This window comes from Vanessa tameamea, chromosome 21 (genome assembly GCF_037043105.1).
Source record: "Vanessa tameamea isolate UH-Manoa-2023 chromosome 21, ilVanTame1 primary haplotype, whole genome shotgun sequence".
Lineage (NCBI taxonomy): Eukaryota > Metazoa > Arthropoda > Insecta > Lepidoptera > Nymphalidae > Vanessa > Vanessa tameamea.
In genome coordinates this window covers 2,659,673-2,684,715 of record NC_087329.1, presented here as the reverse complement: position 1 = coordinate 2,684,715, position 25,043 = coordinate 2,659,673, and the positions used below count along the sequence as shown (strand labels likewise).

The following is a 25,043-nucleotide window of genomic DNA, read 5'->3' as shown; positions in this document are numbered from 1 at the left end:
CAATGTAAATACTTCTAACCTTATATTTTAGAACTTTAATTTAATAAATTAAAAGTAATATGAAACAAGTATTCATTTTTCACTGCTAAAGATAGAAATGAGTTTATCAAAATTCAATGGGTTACTTTAGCATGTGTTTAATAGTGAAACAGGTTATTAACATAACAAAGTAACATCCTCTATATGTCCCATAGCTGGGCGAACTTCTCCTTTCCCCTCCTCTCAAAGAGAACTGTTGGAGTTTATGCCACTGAGCTTCACAATTGCAGGTTGATGGATACATATATGGCAGAATTTCAAGCGTTTCGTGCAGGTTTCCTCATGACGTTTTCCTTTAAAATCGAGCCGTTAACAACAAAATATAAACACATCTTAAATTAATGTACTTTGCCCAAATTTTATTTTAAAATCCAAGCATTCTATCCATTCATCTTCGTCACATATCTTCTGAGACATATATAATTACATATAATATTAATTACTTCTATATTATCAATATGATAAATGTTCAATATAACCAAAACCGTCTAAAACTGGCCCAATACAATAAAGTCGTACGAATATTAATAGCAGCACATCCATCAGGCGCCCGCAAACAAATCGCTCTCGCAGGGCTGGGGTCGTTCGTAAAACGAGTTTTTAGTTGGAAATGAGTGATTTTTGAAGTGAAATGCTTGTGAAAAGTAGATTATTAATAAATTATAATGATTAAACGATTATTTATATGAGGTAATTATGTGACAACCAAATCCAACATTTGGCTCAATCCGATATATCCTTACACATTTAAAAAAACACACATTTAATTTTTTTTTTTTTATTATATCTTTAAACGGACGAGCAAATGGGCCACCTGATAGTAAGTGGTCACCACCGCCCATAGACAATGGCGCTGTAAGAAATATTAACCATTCCTTACATCACCAATGCGCCACCAACCTAGGGAACTAAGATAATTGAAAAATAGTACTTGTCCTACTTTTGTTGGTATCGTTAATAAAAAAATCATAATTCCAAAGATAATTAATCTTAAAAGATAATAAAATTGGAAGGTAAATGAAAACTATTTTTTGGTTCAGTTTTATAAAAATATTCTAAATTCGAGATGCATGTTCTCACTTCTTTCATTGAATTAAATGAGATTGTTAAATAATCAGAATTTTAACAAAAAAAGTGTCATTTTTAAGAAACGATTTCAATTATAACTATAAAGAAAAATTCTTCACGTCCCAGATAAAACCAAGTACTTAATACTATATAATAATAAAGCCTTTATTGCTGTTCTTGTTTATACAAATAAATTATAAAACACATTTTTGGCCTCCTCTAAGGATTTCCATTCATACCTATATTTTGCTTTGCGAGTACATATTGGACCTTTATTGTATAATATTGGACTTAATACTATATGATTTAGCAAAAAAATAGTTTACCATTCCATCTGGTAATAGACATAAATCAATTTCGTTAGGTTTAATTATAGATCAGCCCGTAAACTGTAACATTTTTGTTTAAATGTTTTAGTCTTGAGAATTTTCGGTAATTTTGTTAATTCCATATAAATTTTAAATGGAATACACAACTTTATACATCCAATAAATATATCGAGTACAATTATTATTGCCGAGATACAGCGTCAGAACAAGTGCATTCTAACGGATGATTGCGGATTCTAACTCAGGCAAGCACCAATTATTTTCACGTGCTCAATTTGTGTTTATAATTCATCTCGTGTTCGGCGGTGAAAGAAAACATCGTGAGGAAACCTGCATGTGTCTAATTTTACCAACCCGTGTTGGAGCAGCGTGGTAGAATTAGCACGAAATCATCTCCACAAAGAGAGAGGAGGCCTTAGTCCATCAGTGGGACCGACTGTTATTTTTTACACTTTTAAATCAATTTACAAGCAACGGTCCACCAATCCGCATTGGAGCAGCGTGACTGAACAAACTTCGAAACATTTCTCCTCAAGACGGAGGGAGACGTAACCTAAGCTTAGCAGTGGGACTTTGGCAGGCTGTTAATTACAATTATAAATAAAACTAGCTATGCCCGCGACTTCGTGCGCTATTGTTGTAGCCTATGTTTCTGCTTATAACATCAGCTTTAAGCCAGTGAAAGTCCCGTGAAATAGGTACAGCCGTTCCAGACCTAATCTCTGGAACAAATAGACAGACAGATAAAAATTGTAATTTTTTTTATTTTGGTATACATATTTACCGTGTGTACATACATATGTATTTAGTAAAAAAGCCGTTATTTTAATATTACAAACAGACACTCCAATTTTATTATATTTATAGAAGATGTTTGTGACTGGACAGACAGAGACAAAAAAATAGATTAAGATCTGTCCATGTTTAATATCATGATTTAAACTTGTTTTTTAATCTAGTAAGTGGGTGGGTGATTTTGACATTATTTAATATTGTCACGTATTACTTTAGGTACGTGACGTCATACAAAGCACAAGAGAAGATGAAGTCTAGTGAGAGGACAGTGAGGATGTCCATTGTGGATGAAGACAGCGATTACATGGTCGGCCACGTCATTGATGGTAAGATTTCTTTTTTCTTTGGTATACTTTATATTTGAAATATATATTAAAAATATTTGCTTCTAAGAGTTCTTTTTAGACCTATTAATAGTAAAAACTTTGTTATTCAGTCATAGTATATTAAGTTACATTAACTCATATGTAAAACCACAATTTATGAGATTAACATCCCAAAAAAATGTGTCAAAACATTCTGGCCTGATAATTTTTCTCTGTCATAAAAATCTATATCAGTTCATAAATATATATTTTATTTGTCGTAGGTCGCAACTTGTACCCTGCAACCGGTTACATTGTGATGGTGTGGGAGACCCTCGGTATGATGATGGGAGAGCTGTTCACAGAAGTGTCCGTGGTGCTCGAGAACGTTCGATTCCAAAGAGCTACTAACATCCCTAAAGATGGAAACCTAGAGTTTGTTGTGATGATTCAGAAAGGAAGTGGGAACTTTGAGGTTAATTGTATATTAAATTGTTTTTAGTTTGTACATTACAAATATATACGCTTTTTCATAGTATTATACATATTTTTCAATTTAAAATCATCTTAAGAAACGAAATATTTAACAGATTGTTGAGAGCGGTGCATCCGTTGTGACGGGACGTATTTACGCAAAGAAGAACGTTGGACAGAATTACCGCGTGCTTCCATTTGAACCGGAAGTCACCGGACCCAATGTCAAACATCTACTTACGAAGGACTTCTACAAGGAGTTACGTTTAAGAGGCTACCAGTACAGGTAATGTGCAGATTAAAATCAACTTACCAGAATTTATTATAACATTATACGAGTCACGTCTCTTCTAGTTTAGAGTCGAAATCTACTTTATTATATCAGATTACAATAGACAGGGAAATAGATTAATTAAATCATAGTAAATGTTTAGTAGGGAATAATGTTGGTTTTCAAATCAATTAATATCGAAGTGAACTTAGAATTCAATTAGTACTAACTGACGAAGCCGGAGATTCATCCATGTGTATATAAATGTATTAATTCATCAAATAGTTAGTAGAATGTTTTAAGCCGATTGTATATGTATCATTATATAGTATAAAACAAAATCGCTTTCCGCTGTCTGTCGATATGTATGCTTAGATCTTTAAAATTACACAACGGATCTTGATGCGGTTTTTTTTTAGACGGATTGATTTAAGAGGAAGGTTTATATGTATAATACATGCACAATATAGTAGAGAAACACTGATAATTTTAGAGGTTTCTAAAGTTATGTCTTAAATAAACACATTTTTTGCACTTACATTGCAAACGCTGGCTAAATCCTAGGAGATAGATCAAAATAATGTACTACAGTATTGTATACATTAAAAAGGTCTTCAAAAAAAAATCCGCGATGGTATATGTCTATCTTTTAGGGATAACCCACATTTACTATTTTTTATCCTTTAAATTTTACGAGAAATAATGGCTTATTTTCGAAGCGAAATAAGCATTAATCCTTATCCAATTAAGTACCTCAAATACATTATGCATTTAATATAGATCAATAAAGGGCCCTTACAGCATGTAATTTAAATGAATATTTTCGAAGATATTACGGATTGAAAACAGACACTCATTCAGATAATACTCTTTGGATTGAGTTTAGATTGAAGTTCCTTCTGCAGCACTGGACTGTAAAAATCAGTTATCGAGGAGTAACTCTATTATAAATCTGGTTCATTTTAAAAGATAAACCTTAGGAGTTTTTTGACATTACTTTTTGCTGGAAGCTACTTTCCGAAACGGTGGTAGAGTTAAAATATTGACGGCTAAAAAGTGCTGTATTGTAACGTTACCTGTAGTTAGTTGTAGTTGAATAAAGTATATTGCATTCGAAATTGGATTTTGCTTATATTCATAATAATTGAGATGGTTCAATGGGATCAACGGCATCATTCTAAAAGATAAGAAAAACAGAGAAATTGTAACGCTAAGTTGCCGTCTCAGTAAAGTCCTTTTATCCAACTCCAAGTCAAATAGTTAGATTCGGTAATAGTCATTTAGATACATAGCTTTCGCAATAACTGTGTAATTAATTGATCGAAAATAGTAATAACTAATGAGTTTCATGTCGGCGAATACATTTAAACTTACATTTCGAATAAACTATTCAAAGAAGTTTTGCCATTGGTTTTCTATCACAAAAGGCATCCTGCAGTTCATTGCTTCTGATAACTTATATTCGCAAATTTGTTTTCCAACTCGAATGAAACAATACACAAAATTTTAAGTACCTTGATTTGATACGGCATTATTATTAACTATGCAAGCAGCCATTTTAGTTTCGAAAATATTATGGATGGATTTCAGCCAATTTATTCATAGTTGGAGTAAATCCTTCATTTACTCGTATAATATGTTTTTAATATTTAAAAATATAAATGTGTCATTGACTATAAATATTTAAATTTAAAGCAAACATTAGAATTCGCATAATTTAACTATTATATACAATACATGTATATACTTATATATTATGGTGAATGCGAAAATAACTAATTGTCTGTTACCTTCTCAAGCTTAAATCGCTGAATCGATTTATTTGAAATTTGGTATGGAGATAGTTTCAGTACCGGGGAAGGACATAAGCCACTTTGAGACCAGCTCAATTTTGAGACCAAAAAAAAAACTTATAGGTTTTTTTAAAGTTTTTTCAGTAATATATATTTTAGTTTAAAACACTTGTTTTAATAAATGTTGAGCATGTATGATATCTTATACTATGTATTATTCTTATTCTAATGCGATAAAACATTGAACCCTACAGTGGTCAAAGTCTGAAAATCTATAAATATATTAAGTGTATAAACCTTCAAGTACCCCAGTATATATTATTCTGTGTCATAGAATTTAAACTAATTTGAAATACAATTAAAAGTAAGTTCTATAATGATTTTCTAAGACCATTTAACTTTATTTTAATTTTAAGAACATAAATCATTATGAACTTTGCCAAAATATCTGTTCGAAATATCATAATTTTCAGTCCATTGAAGCGATTTATTATGTTTAGCTATATAAATTTCTAAGAATAGGCAAACGTGATACAAGTTAAACGCTAGGTCTGAAGAGATCTGAGAAAATCTTGCATTTAATATTAATGGTTTTGTCGCACTAAAACAGATTCTAACTTTTGAGGTTTATAATAATTCGGATTTCTAATTCAAAATTTTCGCCTACGAAGCAGCGACGAGGTGCGCCAGTTTGTGTTATTCATATGTACTTGAATTTTTCGACGATTGTTTCAACGCACTTAACCCTTGATCTTTGATTGTTTATAAATTGGTTTCTTTTAACTTTTTAATACGTAGAAGGTATCATTGATAACAAGTCACTCGTAAGTGTTTTATTTTATTAGACGCCCTTTCCGAGGTAAAATGTTATCTTCTGCGTATTTAGTTTTAGAAAGAAAAGACTATCTATTATTCAAAAATGTTTTCAGGGAATATTTATAAAATATTATCGTACAATTTTTAAGCTAGTACTAATGGAAATTTATTTCGACAGTGGCCTCTTCCGAGGCATAATCGGATGTAACGTAGAGGGAACCCGAGGCCGCTTGGCCTGGGTCAACAACTGGGTCGCCTTCATGGACTGTATGCTGCAAATGAAGATCATCGGGCAAGATACTCGAGGACTCTTTGTGCCCACCAGGATTGAGAAATTGTCTATAGATGCAAATATGCATTATGACGCTTTATCCAAAATGAATCCTGATTCTTCGAAGCAGTCATTTGAAATAAGGGTGTATCACGATGTAGACGTTATTAGGTAACCTAATAAAATATTTGAGGGTATTTTAAAAAATAAATGTATAATAATGCCTTTTCAATTTTTAGGTATTCTTAACGTGTAGCTAATTTAATAATCTTTTTTGTTTTTTGCCAGGGCTGGTGGCGTGGAAATTCGAGGCTTGCATGCGACACCGATTTCAAGAAAAATTCCACTTGGCGTACCAGTTTTAGAAAAGAACGTATTCATTCCTAACTTCGGAAAATCTAAGATGAAGGTAAAATTATAAATAGAAATTAGAATTATGACACCCATCGAATAAATTGCTTGCCATACAACTCCCAAATTTGTCGTAATATAAAATATCTTTGGTCTTCGTAAGGTGATGTTTAATAGTCTCTTACCTTGTTATAAGGATTTAAAAATAACGTTAATAACTAATGTAGCCTCTTGCAAGTTTGAATAGTTAATTTTATATAATAATAATCATAAAACTTGATTTACTTAATTTATATCTCGTATCTATAGAAATATAATAGAGTAAGGAATGAGTACATAAGAGGAAGTTTGAAAGTGGCACCGGTAACCGAGAAGCTATCTGGAAACCGGCTGTCTTGGTATGGGCATGTTATGCGGAGGAATGAGGACCATGTTGTGAGAAAGGTTTTGAAAATGGATGTGGATGGATATAGAGGTAGGGGAAGACCCAAGAAACGATGGATGGATTGTGTGAAAGACGATATGGTTAGAAAGAATGTTACTAGTGAGATGACGTCCGACAGAGAAGTATGGAAGAAGAAGACATGCTGCGCCGACCCCAAGTAAAATTGGGATAAGGGCAGGAGGATGATGATCTATAGAAATATAATACTTTTCAGATCGAAGATATTCTCAGGTGCAATGTTCAGCTCATCCTTGAAAATATGCAAACTTACAAAGTTAAAAGTATTGAAATTGTTGACGATGAGTATAAAAATAACGGATGGGAACCAATTCTGGAAAAAGTAGCAGACGTCTTAGGTGATCTACCGTTGGTACAAGCCGAGTTATCTATCATCTCTGAGGATCCAATTCAAACACCATCAAACATTTCCGTGGAAAATAAAAAACTAGCTGGAGAAAATAATGCTCTTATAGTTATCGGTGCTAATCTGCTTCAGAGACCTGAGGTACATACATACTTAAAAACATTTTTTATTAGTATATTTTTTTTATTTTCTAAACTATTTTTATTTTTTTAAAATATATTCGTATCCTATATATCACATTTCTGTAAAGCACGAATTAATAATTAGTACATTGTTAAAATTCTTTTGTAGGTACTTAAAAATGCGCTAGCAACTCTCCGTGAAAAAGGGTTTATTATGAGCCGTGAAAAAGTACCCATTAATCGAAAAGATTTCTCTGATAAATACGACATCATTACCATACAAGACACTGGCTTCGAATATATAGTCCTCTTCCGAAAGCGTGTTGGTGCAAAACCGGCTAAATTTGTCAAAATCGTTTCATCTGATCAAACGTATGCATGGATAGACAAAGTCAAGGAGGAACTAAAAGTCGGACAGAAAGTAGTTTTATATAGCCAAGATGAGCCGATAAATGGTCTATTAGGTCTTATCAATTGTCTGAGGAAAGAACCTGGTGGTGAAATAGTCTATGGTATGTTAATTGCCGAACCTTCAGCCCCACCATTCAATCCAGATTTGGAATTCTATGAAGAACAATTGGATATGGATTTGGCTATCAATGTCTATCAAGAAGTAAGTGCATAGTTTAATGTAATAAATTTTAATGATTTGGATAATTATTTGTTCAGCAATAACTTTTATTATTTTACCATTTTTATAAGAAACATAAATATCTTTCGCAATAAGACGAAGCTGGAAGCATTTACGAAAGAAAAACTGAAAAATATGGTTTTTTTTTATATTAAGGGTCAATGGGGCACGTACCGGCACTTACTCTTGGGCGATTTGGATACTATCAAGGCTCACCACGCTTACGTGAACACCGTTACTATTGGAGACCTGTCATCGCTAAGATGGCTGGAGGGACCTATTAGAGTGAATCCAGTTTTCAAGAACCCAGAAAATATTCTAGTACATGTAAGCAATACATTTTACAACACTGTTGAAATCTTTAAATGGTTGATACTGATTTTATTGTGCCATCAGGTTTTATAGGCTATAACTACAATTACCCACTGCCAATCGTCTTATTTAAAAAATAATTCGCTTGTCAACTTAGGTATACTGCGCGGCTCTGAACTTCCGTGACGTGATGACGGCTATGGGGCGCGTGACGGTCGACGCCGTCGCAAGAGGCAGACTCGCACAAGAGTGCGTGCAAGGGTTCGAGGTCGTCGGCAGAACTTGCAAGTAAGCCATTTTACCTGACATCGCAAAAAATATTCGTCAACCGTTTTGCATTTAAATGATAAATTAATTTGGTTCATGTTAACTTACCTTACAAAATCTTTAATGAAATTTGTTATTATTGACTTTTGTCTCTTATAAATCTTTTTACATCTAATCAATCTCGTTCAGTGGTACTCGAGCTATGTGCATGGTGAAAAACAGCGGTTTGGCAAACATGGTGGTAGGGGATAAGGCGCTCTTATGGGGCATTCCTGATGAATGGACTTTCGAGGAGGCTGCTAGCGTGCCTGTAGCTTATGGAACTGTATACTATGCCTTGGTGAGTTAATTATTATGTATATACATAATAACTATATAGTTTAATTATGTATATACAACTTCTTGTGTACCATTTGTGAGTTCGTTTTAATCTAAGTTCGATTTGAAACATAGACTAAAGACTTCCATAGTGTAGTAAAACAAGTTTCTATATATATCTATTTATTGTATGGAACAAATAGAGAAAAGAAAATAAATTCAAACAAACCTTCAAAGTTTCACGATCAGGATATAACTTTTGTTCAGATAATGTATTTACTAATTTTATAATAATATTTTAAATGCATAATTTTAATAGGTAATGGTAGCCCAGATCCAAAGAGGAGAATCTATCTTGATCCACGCTGGTTCTGGTGGTGTTGGTCAGGCTGCCATTAACGTTGCTTTTTACTACGGATGTGAAGTTTTCACTACTGTTGGTACTCCGGAGAAACGAGCCTTTATCAAGAAGCTTTTCCCACAACTTAAAGGTATACGTCAATTTTGATAAACCTTTCCTTGAATTCATATTCGTAAAGAAAATTCCATTAACCACACCGCTTGATCAACAATATAACAGAATCAAAGCTACGAAAACAAGGTGGTCCTGGATTGAATTTAATTTCAACGTTTGATTTACAGACAGTCATATTGGCAATTCTCGTGACACGTCCTTCGAAGACATGGTCAGAAAAGAAACGAAGGGAAAGGGCGTGGATATGGTTCTCAATTCTCTTGCCGATGAGAAATTACAGGTATTTTGGAATCTTTATTCAATTACATTTATAGAATTAAAAATGGAGACTGTTTGCAAATTAATTAGAGTATGATAATGATAAACATTGTTTATTTGTAATTGAATTCTAAATGACGATATAATTGTAATGTTATACTTAGTTAATATCTTTGGCGAAAGTTGTCACTGTAGCTATTAATCATTATTATGAAAAAAAAAGTATATTTAAAATAGACAGATAATCATGCTTACTTATATTCTGAAAATACATGACATATTACGTACGTACACATATACGTACTTTTGTCTTGGAAATGCAAATATTTCCTGGATAATTAAATATTTTATACATTTTTTTCTGCAGTTTTGTATATATAATTGTAACAAGCTCGTTTAATTTGTTTAGGCTTCGATTCGGTGTCTCGGCTACCGCGGGCGCTTCTTGGAAATCGGAAAGTTCGACATCAGCAACAATACGCCCATCGGCATGTACTTCTTCCTTAAGGAGATTTCCTTCCACGGAATTATGTTGGACTACATCTTCGACCAAGGCTACGAATTTAGAAAGGTTATTTTATTGAATATTTCGTTTTACAAATTATACTCAAAAATGATTACCAAGACTTTCATGTTCATTGCAAAACAATTTAAGTAGATGTCTTATATATTATGATGTATCTTTCTACATATGACTTTAACAAATTATTTTGAACAGAATCTACAAGATCTGCTGTTATCTGGTATTGAAAGTCGCGCTGTTCGTCCACTTACGTACTGCACTTTCAAGAAGGAACAAATCGAGTCTGCATTCAGATACATGGCCGCTGGAAAACACATTGGAAAGGTGAATACTAAAATCATTATGTATGTATATGAAAAAAAAAGCTGGATGTTTACCAGAAGTCCCAGATCTAAATTTTATATACTGATTATTATTGTCATTAAAAAGTCGTCGCCATTTTATATTATACTCAAGTGCTTTAATAAATATTTAGGGGATCTGGCCATGCACTTAATCTCTCTTTGATCGTGTCGGATTACCATCTTATAGGAATATGAGAGTACGTGAATAAAATGACAGCAAAACATTCATTCAATATACATTACACACATACAATCTTGTGCTATAAAAACTTTACGTGTAAGTTTTTCGAAACTAAGCAATACAAGTTGTTTTCTGTAATCAGCTTACACGTAACTGCACTGAGTCTTGCCACTTGTAAGGAATAAGTTCTTTATTTATTAAGAAAAATGTTGCAGGTGATTATTAAAATACGTGATGAGGAACGAAGCAATCGTGTAACGAAACCAACATATATGCCCATTGACGCTGTTCCTAGGTACGTTAATAATTAGCCGTCAATTAATTAAATAATTTTAATTTTATGGAATAGGTGAATTGAACCTAAATAAACACCTTCAGCAAATTAAATAGTTAATTAATAACGCTGATAGTATGTGTTTGCTAACTGTGTAAATATATAAAAAAAGTTAAAACTAATCAAGAGTTTGATCGGTGAACGTACTTAGAATAGTTAGTATATGCAATAAACATTGGAATTTCCGTACAATTATTACTAAGTATGATTTATCGTCTAGATACATGTGTGATGAAGAATTAGTGTACATCGTTGTGGGAGGTCTCGGTGGCTTCGGTCTGGAGCTTGCAGATTGGCTCATTCTGAGAGGAGCCAGGAAAGTGCTGCTCACCTCCAGGAGAGGAATTAGTAATGGTTACCAATCATCGCGGCTGAGGTGAGTAATATTTTCTTAATAAAACAAAAGCATAAGCTGAATTTTTAAATCAAAAACTTAAGTTAGTGTTGCTAATAGAGGTAAAGAAACTTGTTTTTTTTTTAATTCAGTTATATTGTTGTTACTTCATAAACATATTATAATTGTCAAAACTTATCTTTTAACAGAGCATGGGCGGGCTATGGGGCTGATGTACAAATTTCAACGCATGATGTCACAACAGAGGAAGGATGTGAACAAATGTTGAAAATGGCGAACTCTATGGGAACAGTCGAGGCGATATTTAACTTGGCAGTGATATTGAAAGATTCCATCTTCCAAAATCAAAGTCTGCAATCATTTAAGACGTCGTTCGCACCCAAAGCATTAGCCACGATGAATTTGGACAAGCTGTCGAAGAAATTGTGCCCTAAATTGAAGTGAGTATTGTATATTATGATTATTTTATTGCACTTTTCTAGCCATGAAGCACTTCGGATCATGAAATATTTTAACTAGAAATTATATGTTATTAATAAGATGCCTTTACAAATGAAATGATTAATTATTTATTGATATCTATCAGAGATTTCGTGATATTCTCATCCGTGTCTTGCGGTCGCGGTAACGCTGGCCAGACCAACTACGGCTACTCCAACTCCGTGATGGAGAGGATCTGTGAGTGGAGAAAGAAGCTCGGCCTCCCCGCGCTTGCTGTTCAGTGGGGTGCCGTCGGAGATGTGAGTGTTCTACCAGTTAGTGTAGTCGATAGTTTTAATTAACAGCGGTCCGTTAGAGTTAAGCTGGTGACGACCTTGATATATTACCTTTGAGGTACAATTAATAGTTAGCTTATACCAATAATGCTATATTTTTTTGAATATAGCTAGTTGTTAAAGTTTATTTATAACTTACGTGTGCTTAGAAAATATCTATTAAATTATACATATTTGTTATTACTTATGTTTTATCTATATTAATACAAAAAAGCCTCATTCAATTCATAAATAACAAAAATGTTTGTACCAAATAAATTAATTTTATAAATTGTTGATGGTATCGAAGCAACGATCAATTCAAACGCAAGCGGGGACGCCATCGATCATGATGATATTTTAATCGACTAGTTAGAAAACTGTTACCTCCACAAAAATATTCAATATATATTTGTAGAAGGTCTTTTCAGAGGGATGGGCATAAATAGATAAATAAAAATTGGTTTAAATCAGAATACTAAGCATACTGCTCTGTGCATTTTATTAAATTAATCGTTCTCTCAAAACTCGAAGTCTTACTACAATTTGTAATAGTTAATTAGAATGATTTATTAGCAGTAATTGCTGTATATTTAATAAAAAATGTCTTTAACCAGTTTCGTATTTTGGCGTAGGTCGGTCTCGTAGCAGACATGCAAGACGAAGACGTCCAATTGGAAATCGGTGGAACTTTACAACAAAGGATTTCCTCCTGTCTGCTATCGCTCGACAAGTTCTTGAAACAGGATGCCGTTATAGTGTCGTCGATCGTGGTAGCCGAAAAGAAGGCTGGTGGTTCTGGATGTGGAAGCATTGTGGATGCAGTTGCCCAGATTATGGGTAAGGAAAACAAAATTTTAGAAGAAATAGTAAGAAAAGTAAAATAAAGTAATTTTGTGTTTATAGTTAGTATAACTCGTCTATGTGAATTTTGTTTTTTGAGTAATAATCACTCTTGAACCGAGATGGCCCAGCGGATAGAACGCGTGCATCTTAGCCGATGATTAAAGGTTCCAACCCAGGCAAGAACCACTGACCCACTGAATTTCTATGTGCTTAATTTGTGTTTATAATTCATCTCGTGCTCGGTAAATGAAACCATCGCGTGGAAACCGGCATGTGTCTAATTTTACCAACCCGTGTTGGAGCAGCGTGGTAGAATTAGCACGAAATCACCTCCACAAACAGAGAGGAGGCCTTAGTCTCTTTTAAATCAATTTACAAGCAACGGTCGCTGTTGAACAATCGTCCAATCATAATCAACTAGGTACAGGAGATCCATCCTAGTATTATCACTTTAAATAATTTAACTAGTGTTCGAGTACTGAGTCATCTGTGATCTTACCATTAAATGGAAATTGGTCATTAATATTGTATGGAGCTCGGACAAATTAAAACATTCCTGAATAATACCACGAGTGAAAGTGTTTCATCACGGAATTATCATAACCCGTCATTTTTATAGTACAGATTAAACAAGTCACTGTCCTCTTCATTGTTCTGGATTATTTTGGTTGAGACTTGTTAGTTTCCACATCATTTCTCTAGTTACTCAGGAATAGTTACTACTTTGTATTCTCTAATTTCTAGGTATTAAGGATCTTAAAACAGTGTCTCAGCAAGTGTCTCTTGCGGAATTGGGCATGGACAGTATGATGGCGGTCGAGATCAAACAGACCTTAGAGCGGGAATTCGAGATATTCCTGACAGCTCAAGATATCAGAACCTTGACATTTGCAAGGTAATTTGTTATTAATAAGTGGTTATTACGACATAACGCCATTTCATAGCCATTTCAAATGTATGAGATTTACTTTTTGTCCTTACTTTCGACAATTGAATGTATTTTAATGAGTACCTTGTTTTCATTGATTCAAAAGATAACGCTTTTTTTAAATATATGACTTTAAAAAAAAAACTGCCACTTCTCGAAATCTTAGTTAAGTAAGAAAGTCATACTGTTTCATGATTAAATGGAAAATATACCCAAACAGGTTAGTAGAACTAACAGCTCAAAAAGAAGCTGAAGCATCGACATCAGTGTCGGCACGTCATATTGTCCCTGAAGATGCGGCTGGTCTCCGAGTCCTCATGAGGAACTTTGGTGATGAAAATTTGGCATCAGAACCTTTCATTTACATGCCATCTATGGTTAGCGATGGCTCAGAGGTAAGGAATGCAGATTTAATTGTTTAATTTGATTTCATTTTAACAACTTATGTGTGTTTATAAACATAACTCATATTAGGTTCTCTTCTATTATTTAGTATAGCAAACTAACTTAAATTTTTTGAATACTTGTATAATTATAAATATTAACTATTAAGTTTTTTTCGCAGACCGACATATCCGTTCATGAAAAGGAATCGATAATGTTCATTCTACCCGGTCTAGAAGGTTGTGCTGCGGGATTGGCAGCTTTATGTCGTAGGCTTAAGGTCAAGATTTGCGTCCTGCAATTTGGCTATGAAGAGAAGCACGATACCTTAGATTCTTTAGTCACTAGGTTACACAAGGTATGGATCGTTGCAACAGTTTTAGTTATTAATTTAAGTAAATAATTCCTTATAACTAGGAATGTTCGAATTTTTATAACATCATAATTGGCAAAATAGGTTTATGGTTGGGTCTTTTGTTTCAGACGATAAAATCAAGATTATCTCCTGGAAGTCCGTACATACTTCTCGGATACAGTTTTGGTTCTTTGCCCACGTTGAAACTGGCGAGCATATTGGAAAACGAAGGTTTGTAAACTGTTATCTTAATTAAAATTATCTTATTCTTGTATACTCGTAGGCTGCATTAAAACACATTTAGAGAAAACAACTGAAATGGAATAAATATTTTTGTTGACCAACTCATAAGAGTTTAAAAAAGTTATTTTAAAATATATTACCGGTTTTATTTATTTTATTTATCTAACTGATGCTTTTTTATTGAATCTGTATGCTGTATTTATTTTCAATGTGTATATGAAATAAAAAAAAAAAAACGTTAATTTAAAATTTCTAGGACACAATGGAACAATATTCTGCTTGGATGGCAGTCCAGACTTCCTCTATGCGATATTAACCTTAACAATGTCCGCCACAAACGATACTCAGTTACAAAACAGTTTTATTCGTGTAACCATGGATATCGTCAGTCCGAAAAACGAAATAACTAACACACTTATGGACAAACTCAAGGATATCGAATCATATGACGAAAGAGTTCAATATGCATTGAAAGAATCTCACGCTCAGAGTAAATATTCAGATAAATTCATAGGGTCGATTGCCAATGCAAGTTTCGATCGGCTCAAAATGATCCTCAATCAAGATAAGCTGAAGAAGGTCAAGGCACCAATAATTCTATTGCGTCCGAAGGAAAATCCACAATTCATGGTTATCGAAGAGAATTATGGTCTGGATAAACTCACTGAAGGTCCGGTGACCGTTCATCTCGTTGAAGGTAACCATGTCAGTATAATTGAGAATAAGGATTGTGCGAACATTATTAATAGAGTTTTAGCTGCGCAAGACGGAAACAAGATTGGTCAAAATGTTGTAACTAATATTGTCGAGAATCAGCGCACAATAGAAATTTAAATATAATATTTAACATAAAACAAATCTTGTTAGTAAATATTTTGTTGATTACTGTTTAACTCGTTGTTGGGAGTTTTGGTAGAATTAAAATTTTTAAAAGTATTCATTAAAATATTAATTGTGTTATAATAAGTATTTGTTAAATTATAAACGTATAGTTTTATGGTTAATTTATTTTAGCTTTAAGGTAAAAATATACCAGTACCGAATAAAATATTCATTAGTTAGGAAATTTTGTATTTTTGTAACATTTATACTGACTACTGATTGTTTTAAGGGTTATAATGACATTTTTTAATTTGTTCAAATTAAGGTATGATACTAATTTATTTCTAAAATTTGATTGTGATTTTGGGTACTTTAGTGTCGGTTCTTGTGAATATATAAGGATTTGTATGACGAGGTGACTTTTATTTATCTTCCTTGCCTGTCTTTGATCGCTGTAGTTTTTATATGTAACATAAAGTAAGTAACAACCCGTAAATGTACTACTATTGGGCTACGGCCTCGTCTCCTTTTCGAGAATTTTTTGAGCTCATCTCTAACTAGCTGTTGCCCGCGGCTTTGCTCGCGTGGCTAGATATAAATTAGTTATAAATAATTTAACAGACTAATTTACAATATTACGTTAATTTAAAAACTTTTTGTAAACCACATTTGTGGTTCAACTTTCGTGAGCTAGATCCTAGATGAACAGGCTATTTAAAACTTTCCATGCGAAATGCAGTTATCTTAGGTCTGCTCCGGCCATTTTAAAGATTTGACCTCGTGCTTTATTAATTGTCATGGCGAAGCAGACTTTAAGCGCGAACTGTACTCTTTTGAACTTAAAAATGTATTCTGAAGGTATTAATTGATATATTCGTGGAATATACACTGTTTCTTATCCATCCATCATGCAGTGCTAACTGTATGTACTCTATGACATAACGATGGAGTACCTTAACTATTAGTCTAGTACAGTTGCATAATTTTGGAGGTCTTAAATCCCTTAGTAACATTATTGGCACGCCAACCTTCTAACTTAAAAAATAACGGACTTCTAGATTAACCTATATATGAAATTTAAACCCCTTTCACCCCTTAGGGCTTGAATATCCAAAAACGCTTAAATACGTATCTACTTATTTTTAATCAGTATCCCAAAAATTATTTTCATATTTCTAACTTAAAAAATGACGGTATTCCTTACAAACTTTCAATCCTTATTTCACACCTTTAAGTGTAGAATATCTAAAAACGCTTAAATATCTACTAAATCTATTAATTTTTAATCAGTATCTCAAAAATAAAGTTTCATTTTTCTAACTTAAAAATTACGGACTTCCATTCAAACGTTCAAGCCCTATTTCATCCGAGAATTGTTTTCATTTCTTATTAATGAGATATTCGTAACTTTATTTTACTTGTGTTTGTTGATCACACAGTAATCATACTTATTAAAATAAATATATTACTATACTATCAAGACCGCGTGGATGGTAGCAAGAACGCCAGCAGCCCCTTTGCCATCGCAATTCCGCTCCCTATCCGATATCCGGGCAAAAAAATTCCTGTCACTCGAATGATGCAGTCTACTCGACTTGTTCATATGAGGGTCCTATTGCAGTACAAGAATATATAATGATACCAAGAAAAGTTGTCAATAAAGTCTAACGCTTCCCCATTTATGATAAAATAAAAATAAATAAGGATAAGAATTTAAATGAGAATTAGTTCACTTTGCCTTCTCTCCCCTAATAATATATCGTGATCAGTTAGTCGAGCCCAGTGTTTCAACTATAATAATTGATCACGCTAAGACTTTGAAGAGGTTCATAAGGTTGTTTAAATTATACAAATGTATTACTTCAAATCTAAAATGAACAATACCTGTATTCGCATAAGCATTCGATATTCAAATCACCAGAGAAAACTCATACATCATCTTCACAGTTTCATATTTAAAAAGATGACTCGGCTAAAATATACCTTTAAAGAAGAATTACTTAAGAGCAACGCTTTAAATTTTAGTATGGGATTTTAGTCACTATGCCGAGCAGGTTAAAGTCGCTATTGTTGTACACGATGTTTGTGTAATGTACCAAATATTTGAAATGGTAGGACCATTCAATATGCGCTGAGGTGGCAGTTAGCTCACCTGTTTCTACACTCACGTAAATAGATTGGAGTAATTTACTCGCTACCTTCCCACGCTCCCCGTAGTAAGTTTGCCCCTACCATTGCTTACATGATAATATTGATATTCTCGTGTAATTTAATTATTCGATATTTACCAACTCACTATCGGTAAAAATTTTGCCGTCACCGGGCGCTGTTGAGACGCGACTCGTCAAAATATATAATCATTATACATATTTTATAATGATTATTGAAGTTCGTCTCGTAAAAAATTCTTGTGAAATTTTAACCTGTTAGAGCAACTGGTTTAATATGTACGTTGTTTGTTAGTCATTTTAAATTGTATTAAGTAGATGAGTGTAGTACACACTTATTGATCGTCGAAAACATACTTGTATCAGCGACTCGGAGCCAGAAATATCGAATTCCTGATATTTTATATGAAAATCTACAATAAAGCCGGCACATGATCAGAAGCCATGTTTCGAGATGTTATGTTCGCAAATTTCCGATTACATGATTAAGTTTAAAATTATGAGTGAGCTGGTGTAACTACAGGCACAAGGGATATGAAAGGCACAATCGTAATACGAGGAATAATATTTCTTATAGCACCGATGTGTATGGCCAGTGGTGATCATGAGATGGTCCATATCACACTATGACATGACTATGACGTAAAGAAATGCCATGAAAATTCAGCGGTACTTTTTCGAGTTACTTATACTCATCGGTTAAGACTTACAAGCACTACTAGGTTATCTTAGGTTTGTATAATATGTTTATTTATCAACTATTATACACATAAACATAGAACTACTTATTCATTTACAAAAAGTAATCTATACTATTCAATAATACTTTTTAATTATATTTTTGTTATTTGGACTGCCTTTTTGGATTAAGGCAACAAGGTCGGGCCGAAACAATATTATTGGGTTTTTCTTTCGAAAAAGTTCAGTAAGAGCCCGGAGTTTTGAAGTTGGAAGAATGTACCACCTCGTGCCTCGGACAGCACATAATACCGTTGGTCCTGCACGTGGTCTTTCCGGTCGTGTCTGTCTTGTTGTCACATTGGATTATGAGGTTGAGGGAGTTGGGTGCACCAGTGTATGTACACACTTGAGCACTGTAATATGCCTAGCGTAGGCTGGTCTCTTTTGAAATTGATTTGCCTGACTGAAATTGGTCCGGACAACATCATAATCATTAGTTATCTCCGTAAACAATGAGTTGGTTACATTTTAAATTTCTCATGAATTAAATGAATAGTGAAATAACTTTTTAAAACAAGAATATACACAATTAATTTAGTATTTTATGCTGTAGACAGTTGATTAGTTTAATAGTTTCAAGTCAATCCTGGGTGGGGAATCAGGTCACGCATGCCTTATTGAAATTGAAACGAAATTTGTGATCTTAACTCCATAGGATAAGATAAATTAACTTATCCAACTAGCAAGATTCCATCCAAATAAGTTTGCAAGTTAAATATTATGATGTAGAAATAAATAAAACATCACGCACCAATGGTAAAAGCTAGTTTTGAAAGGGAGCTCTGAACTGAAGCTGAAACGCTCGTAGGTTACGTAGAAGCGTCGTTAGCGTTTCTGACTTTACGCATGGTTTCTTAAAAGCAAACACTTCACGGATTTTATGTTTACATTTAATATAACATATCTATGGAACAGCAAAACGTAAGGTAAAGAATAGTTGAAACTCTTAGTGAAATAAACTAGAACACTTGGACCATTTTTCTTATTCTTAATATATACAATTTTATTTATTTATTATGGATTTCCAACCAAGGTTACACTCCCGAGTACGTTACTTCGTGAAATAATGTTTTCAAAATGTATTTGCTCCTTCTATAACAGAAAACCACATCAAGCATAATTAAATATTGACGTAACTGAATTTAAACAAAAATAATAGTTACCCAATGGTACCTAAATAACATAGGAACTATTAAAAAGTAAATAATGGTTACTTAAGAGAATAAGATTAAGCACGAAATTTAAAACTATAACAAAAAAGAGAATTAAAAGAAAACAAAATTGTGAGATATTTTTCAAGCTTCTAATTCTGAGTTAAATGTATTTAAATGAGCGTAACGCTTATAATGCGTATTCAATTGTCTACAGATCTTAGACAAAGCACAGTGTTCATGATGTTGTTTCTATGTTTGTCTTCTTTTCGTTTCTGTTCATTTGATTGTGATGAAGTATTAGCGAGGTGTTCTGCTAAACGCCAGCGAACGTCTGGTCCAATAAACCAAGATTTTTTCTTTTCCTGTTACGACTTTCAATATAAATGGCGAATCTTATAACGCTTGCGAAGTCGGGACGAATTACAAATGAAATCAACTATCATCTAAATAAGTATAAGAATATATTTACAATAATGTTATGTATATCGCCGCGGATATACCAAAGCGTAACTAACACATTAGTTCGTAAGTCTTGATTATTTTATTACAATATTATTATCCGAAACTATCCGTTCATTATAAGTTCATTTTCTTTTTTCAAAACTCAAACTCAAAATTCCTTTATTCAATATAGAAGCATTACACTTACTTATTAGTGGTCAAATTAAACACTACCACCGGTTCGGAAAAAGAAACACCCTGTTCTGAGAAGAACCGGCGAAAGAAACTCAGCGGGTCTTTTATTTTTTTGTCAAATTAATTAAATACATAATTGTATATGAATAGAAACAGCCAGGAGGCGATCGTTTCATTCCCAAGGTGTGCTATCAAACATAAACTCACTAATTGTATAGTAACCTTTCGCACGCAAGTTAAGTGTTGTTTAAATTTAAATAGTTTTAATTTGTACTAACACCAACTACTTACTATTTAGTATTTATGAATTTAAATGGATGACATTTTGACGAAAGAAGTAGGTAACTGGGTTTACATTTTGTTCAATATGTTTTCTCAACAGTTTTAGACCTTTGTAAAATCATTTCATATTTTGAAATGATTTATTACAATGTAATTTGAATTATTAAGCTACTTAAAAATATTGTAAAAATAAATGAGTGCAATGACGAATTGACTTTTCCACCTTACGAATTTCAAGAGTAGGGATTCGTGACGCGTTCACTCATTTATTTAAGATCGAACGCACAACGCTGGGACACTTGAGCGTTGGGCACTCGAGCGGTAACATCTCCCCGGTTATATTGTGTTATCTTGCTCAAATTATTTTAGTAAAATAAATTATCGTTTATTGTTTATACCTTAAATTGTTAAAATATTGTTATTTAATAAGTATTTGATTTTAAGATTAATAAAATTACATTAAATTATAATGATTATTGTTGTGATTTCATTTCATTAGTCTTAAGAAATTTTTCCTTTTTCTATTTAATAATTAAGAATGAACGAAAATAGCATGACCGGTGGCTCTCAAGAGGTCAACGGTCATGATATTTTTAAAAAATCCATTCCTAATCAAAATCCGACATGTATATTGATAGTTACATTGATCACTTTGATAGAATTAGTGGTAATGATTATATAAAAATGAGACGTAAGGATAAGCTTATAATGCTAAGCTTCCGACTCTGCAAAGTCAATAAATCCTTCTTAGAGCAATATCTCTGTTTCTATAATAAAATTTCGCAGACTTTTTTCAACTTTCATTCATCACAAAAAAAAATCATGTAAATCAAATAGCTCAAGTCGTTTATCGTCGACCTTATTTTTTGGGTGTTACCGAAAAAGTGCCGTGTGGAGAGCGGCCACCACGTGTGCCCTGTATTTTAGGAGCAATTTGTAACAGGTCCATTCAGCATAACGTCTCGTCCTGCATTGATTTTAGGCGATAGAGCGGTCGCATCGACGTAAACAATCGTTCAAATGATCTGCAAAATAAGTCAAATTTTCCCTTCGTATAAGGTATCCTAAATATTCCAATGTAAACAGAAAGACTTGTGATAGATAGTTTGGAATAAAAGTTAATGGTAAGGAAGCAGGAGGTACTTTATATATTAATTTATATTACTACTAATAGTTTTTTGGAATGGAAGAAGACTTTGGAAAGGAAGAGGAATTATGTTGGTTGAGTTATTTTAGTTGATTCAGTAACTCAAATAACTCATTTCACATGTATCTACGCCCTTAGCCTTGTCGAAAGAAGTATAATTTGATTGATTAAATTATTGCGATTAAACTATCTCAAACACAGATGAATACGTTTAACATATTTTTTCCGAGGTCCGTTTTTCGTATAAATTCGGGCCAATAATCTTTCTATTGCTCAATCATTTTAATTAGTTGTTAATGTTTTCTTATTAAAGCTTACAATTACTTACCTTTCAAATCTTTATATATTTATAGACATTTAATTGGCAATATCAGGATTATTCAAGTTAATAAATAATATACACAAACACATAAATCACTGAAACTCTTACAAAAAAAATAAAGATAATGTTGGAAATTAGCGACTCGTCGATCCAAGATGGCTGCCACGCTAGCATAGACGAGACGCTTCACTAGAGCGCCGTTCAACTCCCATTGACACTCTTTTCCAACCAGTATGAATAAACAAGATGGCGCACCATGCGACGTCATATTTTTTTTTGACAAGCGAATAACTTTATCGGCTAAACGTTTCTTAATTTATCATCAAATTTTATTAGCATTTTTTTTTAAGATAAAAATAATACTATTACAAAAAACACTACTATTCAGCCTAAAACCGAAAAGGTAGGCATAATACAGTCGTATATAATATTTTCAAAGAAAAAATCAGTATCATGAGAGTTGTCAAACTCAAGCATATTTGATGATGTGAGGATTCTAACGATATCCCAAATCAGTTTAGGCATTTAAAAGTTATGTTGGAACAAAAAAACTATCATACACTGAAAACATTACACATCTTTTTTGGACAGTCGTGTAAATAATGTAAAAATATTGCCATTGCATGTCTAGAATTAATTTCACGTTTATTAACTACTAGTCGTCGCCCGCGGCTTCGCTCGCGGCTTAGGTGTTGGTTGTCATGTACTAGGCAAAAAAGTATGTCCTTCCTTGGAGTTCAAGTTTGCTTCATACCAAATTTCGTCAAATTAGGTTCATTGGTTTGGCCGTGAAAGAGACAGACAGACAGACAGACAGAGTTACTTTCATATTTATAATATTATTTAAATATAGATATTTATAATAATTTATAATATAGATTTAAAATATCAACAAACATTTAAAATTCCATACAAATGAATAATAATCATTAAATTAATTTAGATTGTATTCAAATTATATTGTTGTTAGATTTCAATAAATCAAGTGCAATTGAATAATTATGTCCTACGAATTTATTTTTCGTTAACAAATTACGAAAAATAAACTTGATTCTATAGGATATTAAAACAAAATCTTAGTTACCATAGCTAATATTTCATTATTCATCTTCGTTCGGCTTTAGGGGTTGGTTAGCAGGTAAATATTACCAAATAGTAGATATTAAAAAATAGCAAAATATTTTTGTTTTTCAATTTTTGTCTGATTATTCCGGCTAATCTCTGGAACGGCTGAACTGCCGATTTTGACGGGACTTTCATTGGCTGAATAAGGAGTAACTTAAGATACAACAATAACTTTTTTCTTAAAGTCGCGGGCACAGCTAGAATTAGTATATATTAAGAGTTTTATTAGCGTGAAGCATCTAATGCGGTAAGCGAGATGACACACACTCATGACGGTTTGTACGTCCTTGTGTATACCTGGTGTATTCTCTTTGGCGGAAAACCCACGTGAGCGTTAATAAATATAAAATATTAAACATTTAAATGAATTTCTATACAAATTAACATGGGCCATAGTGCAAGTATTTATAAGTCAAATTCAGGCAGTATTTTTCCCGGCGGTGGTATTTTTTTTGCAAATTATGTTCCCTTTTTTTTTGCAAATATTAGGTACTAGTAATCGTAAATCATTCAATCAGAAGCTTAACAGCCGCTTTAACTAAAGGTGTGTTGCACTTTAAATTTTTGCTAATACTTTGAAAATGTAATATAGATTTATATAGTAAATTTGTTAAATATTAGTAATGTTATAAGTTTAATTATTGAACCAGATGGCACCCAAATTCGCCTCAGAAGACAGGCCGACGTCGGGTCACCGGCTGTCGCATCCAAAGCCTGGAGATGAAGTCCTCATCACCGGCATATCTGGTAGCTTCCCTGATTCGGACTCAGTCATACACTTGCAAGAAAATTTGTTTAATAAGATATCATTACACGTTTTTACTTCTCACTAGGAACTTTTAATATTCGTTTTAATTTCGGATATTGGAGAAAATGTCCAAGCACCATGGTTACAGTTATGAATAGTTATACATACATATAATTAATACATCCCTATCACTCTAAGCGGGATATGTGGTACTCATGGCTCCAAACGCCGGGGCTAATGTCAAGGGAGACCAATCAACTACGCAGGATCTATTGTAGTAGGAATTAACACAGGTATATTCTCTATTTCCTCACTCTCATAAACGGATCGTGTGGCTAAGCTGACACGGCGAAAGAGTTCAGGCACAGGACCCATGGCTTTGCGTGCTTTCTCAGGCACAGGCGTCACACGCACATCCAACTTCGAGAATCCAAGCTGTTGTTGAGAAATTCTATAGAAAAAAACCAATAACTTTGTATCGGTTGGACCTGAGCTTTTAACCCAGGACCTCGGGATCAGTAACCTTATATCAAGTATATAACAACCAGGCGATTGTAAAACCATTTATATCGTAGCCAAACCGGTACCGTTTCCGCCACGGAATATGAGCTCAAACGATTATGGAAATCGAAGACGGTAACACCACGTTATCATCCCTTCCCCTGACATACCCCCCCTTCTGGGGCGCCTCACCGATGCCCAATACTTGATGCCTGGACTTTTTGCACCCTCGACACTGGTTATTTTATAACTAAAACTGCGAACCTAAAACACAACCATATATTATTAAAACAAGCTGCGTATGTGTGAATACGTACACTACTTTCTACACAATATATACATCCAATATAAAATCGTTATTTCTTTACCCTTTATATAAGAGAAAGAAAAACTGAACTGAAAAAAAAAACAGAAAAACTGGATGAAGTACACTGATAAACAACGT

General features: G+C 33.2%; 1 protein-coding gene across 1 annotated transcript in view; it reads left to right on the top strand.

Moving 5' to 3' along the window:
• The window catches only part of Fasn3 (Fatty acid synthase 3), a 38,369-nt gene extending 22,485 nt beyond the window's left edge, over positions 1–15,884 (top strand). The window contains exons 18-41 of the mRNA XM_064218167.1: positions 2,448–2,557; positions 2,821–3,011; positions 3,127–3,296; positions 6,069–6,332; positions 6,450–6,570; positions 7,172–7,462; positions 7,613–8,056; positions 8,231–8,401; positions 8,544–8,674; positions 8,843–8,993; positions 9,291–9,462; positions 9,614–9,726; positions 10,114–10,275; positions 10,423–10,551; positions 10,968–11,047; positions 11,307–11,462; positions 11,630–11,881; positions 12,028–12,181; positions 12,832–13,036; positions 13,787–13,937; positions 14,191–14,365; positions 14,536–14,712; positions 14,838–14,940; positions 15,209–15,884. Of these exons, the coding sequence (XP_064074237.1) occupies positions 2,448–2,557; positions 2,821–3,011; positions 3,127–3,296; positions 6,069–6,332; positions 6,450–6,570; positions 7,172–7,462; positions 7,613–8,056; positions 8,231–8,401; positions 8,544–8,674; positions 8,843–8,993; positions 9,291–9,462; positions 9,614–9,726; positions 10,114–10,275; positions 10,423–10,551; positions 10,968–11,047; positions 11,307–11,462; positions 11,630–11,881; positions 12,028–12,181; positions 12,832–13,036; positions 13,787–13,937; positions 14,191–14,365; positions 14,536–14,712; positions 14,838–14,940; positions 15,209–15,786 (4,651 nt within the window). The 3' untranslated portion in view covers positions 15,787–15,884. The remainder of the gene's footprint in view (positions 1–2,447; positions 2,558–2,820; positions 3,012–3,126; positions 3,297–6,068; positions 6,333–6,449; positions 6,571–7,171; positions 7,463–7,612; positions 8,057–8,230; positions 8,402–8,543; positions 8,675–8,842; positions 8,994–9,290; positions 9,463–9,613; positions 9,727–10,113; positions 10,276–10,422; positions 10,552–10,967; positions 11,048–11,306; positions 11,463–11,629; positions 11,882–12,027; positions 12,182–12,831; positions 13,037–13,786; positions 13,938–14,190; positions 14,366–14,535; positions 14,713–14,837; positions 14,941–15,208) is intronic.
• Positions 15,885–25,043: the final 9,159 nt, after the last annotated feature.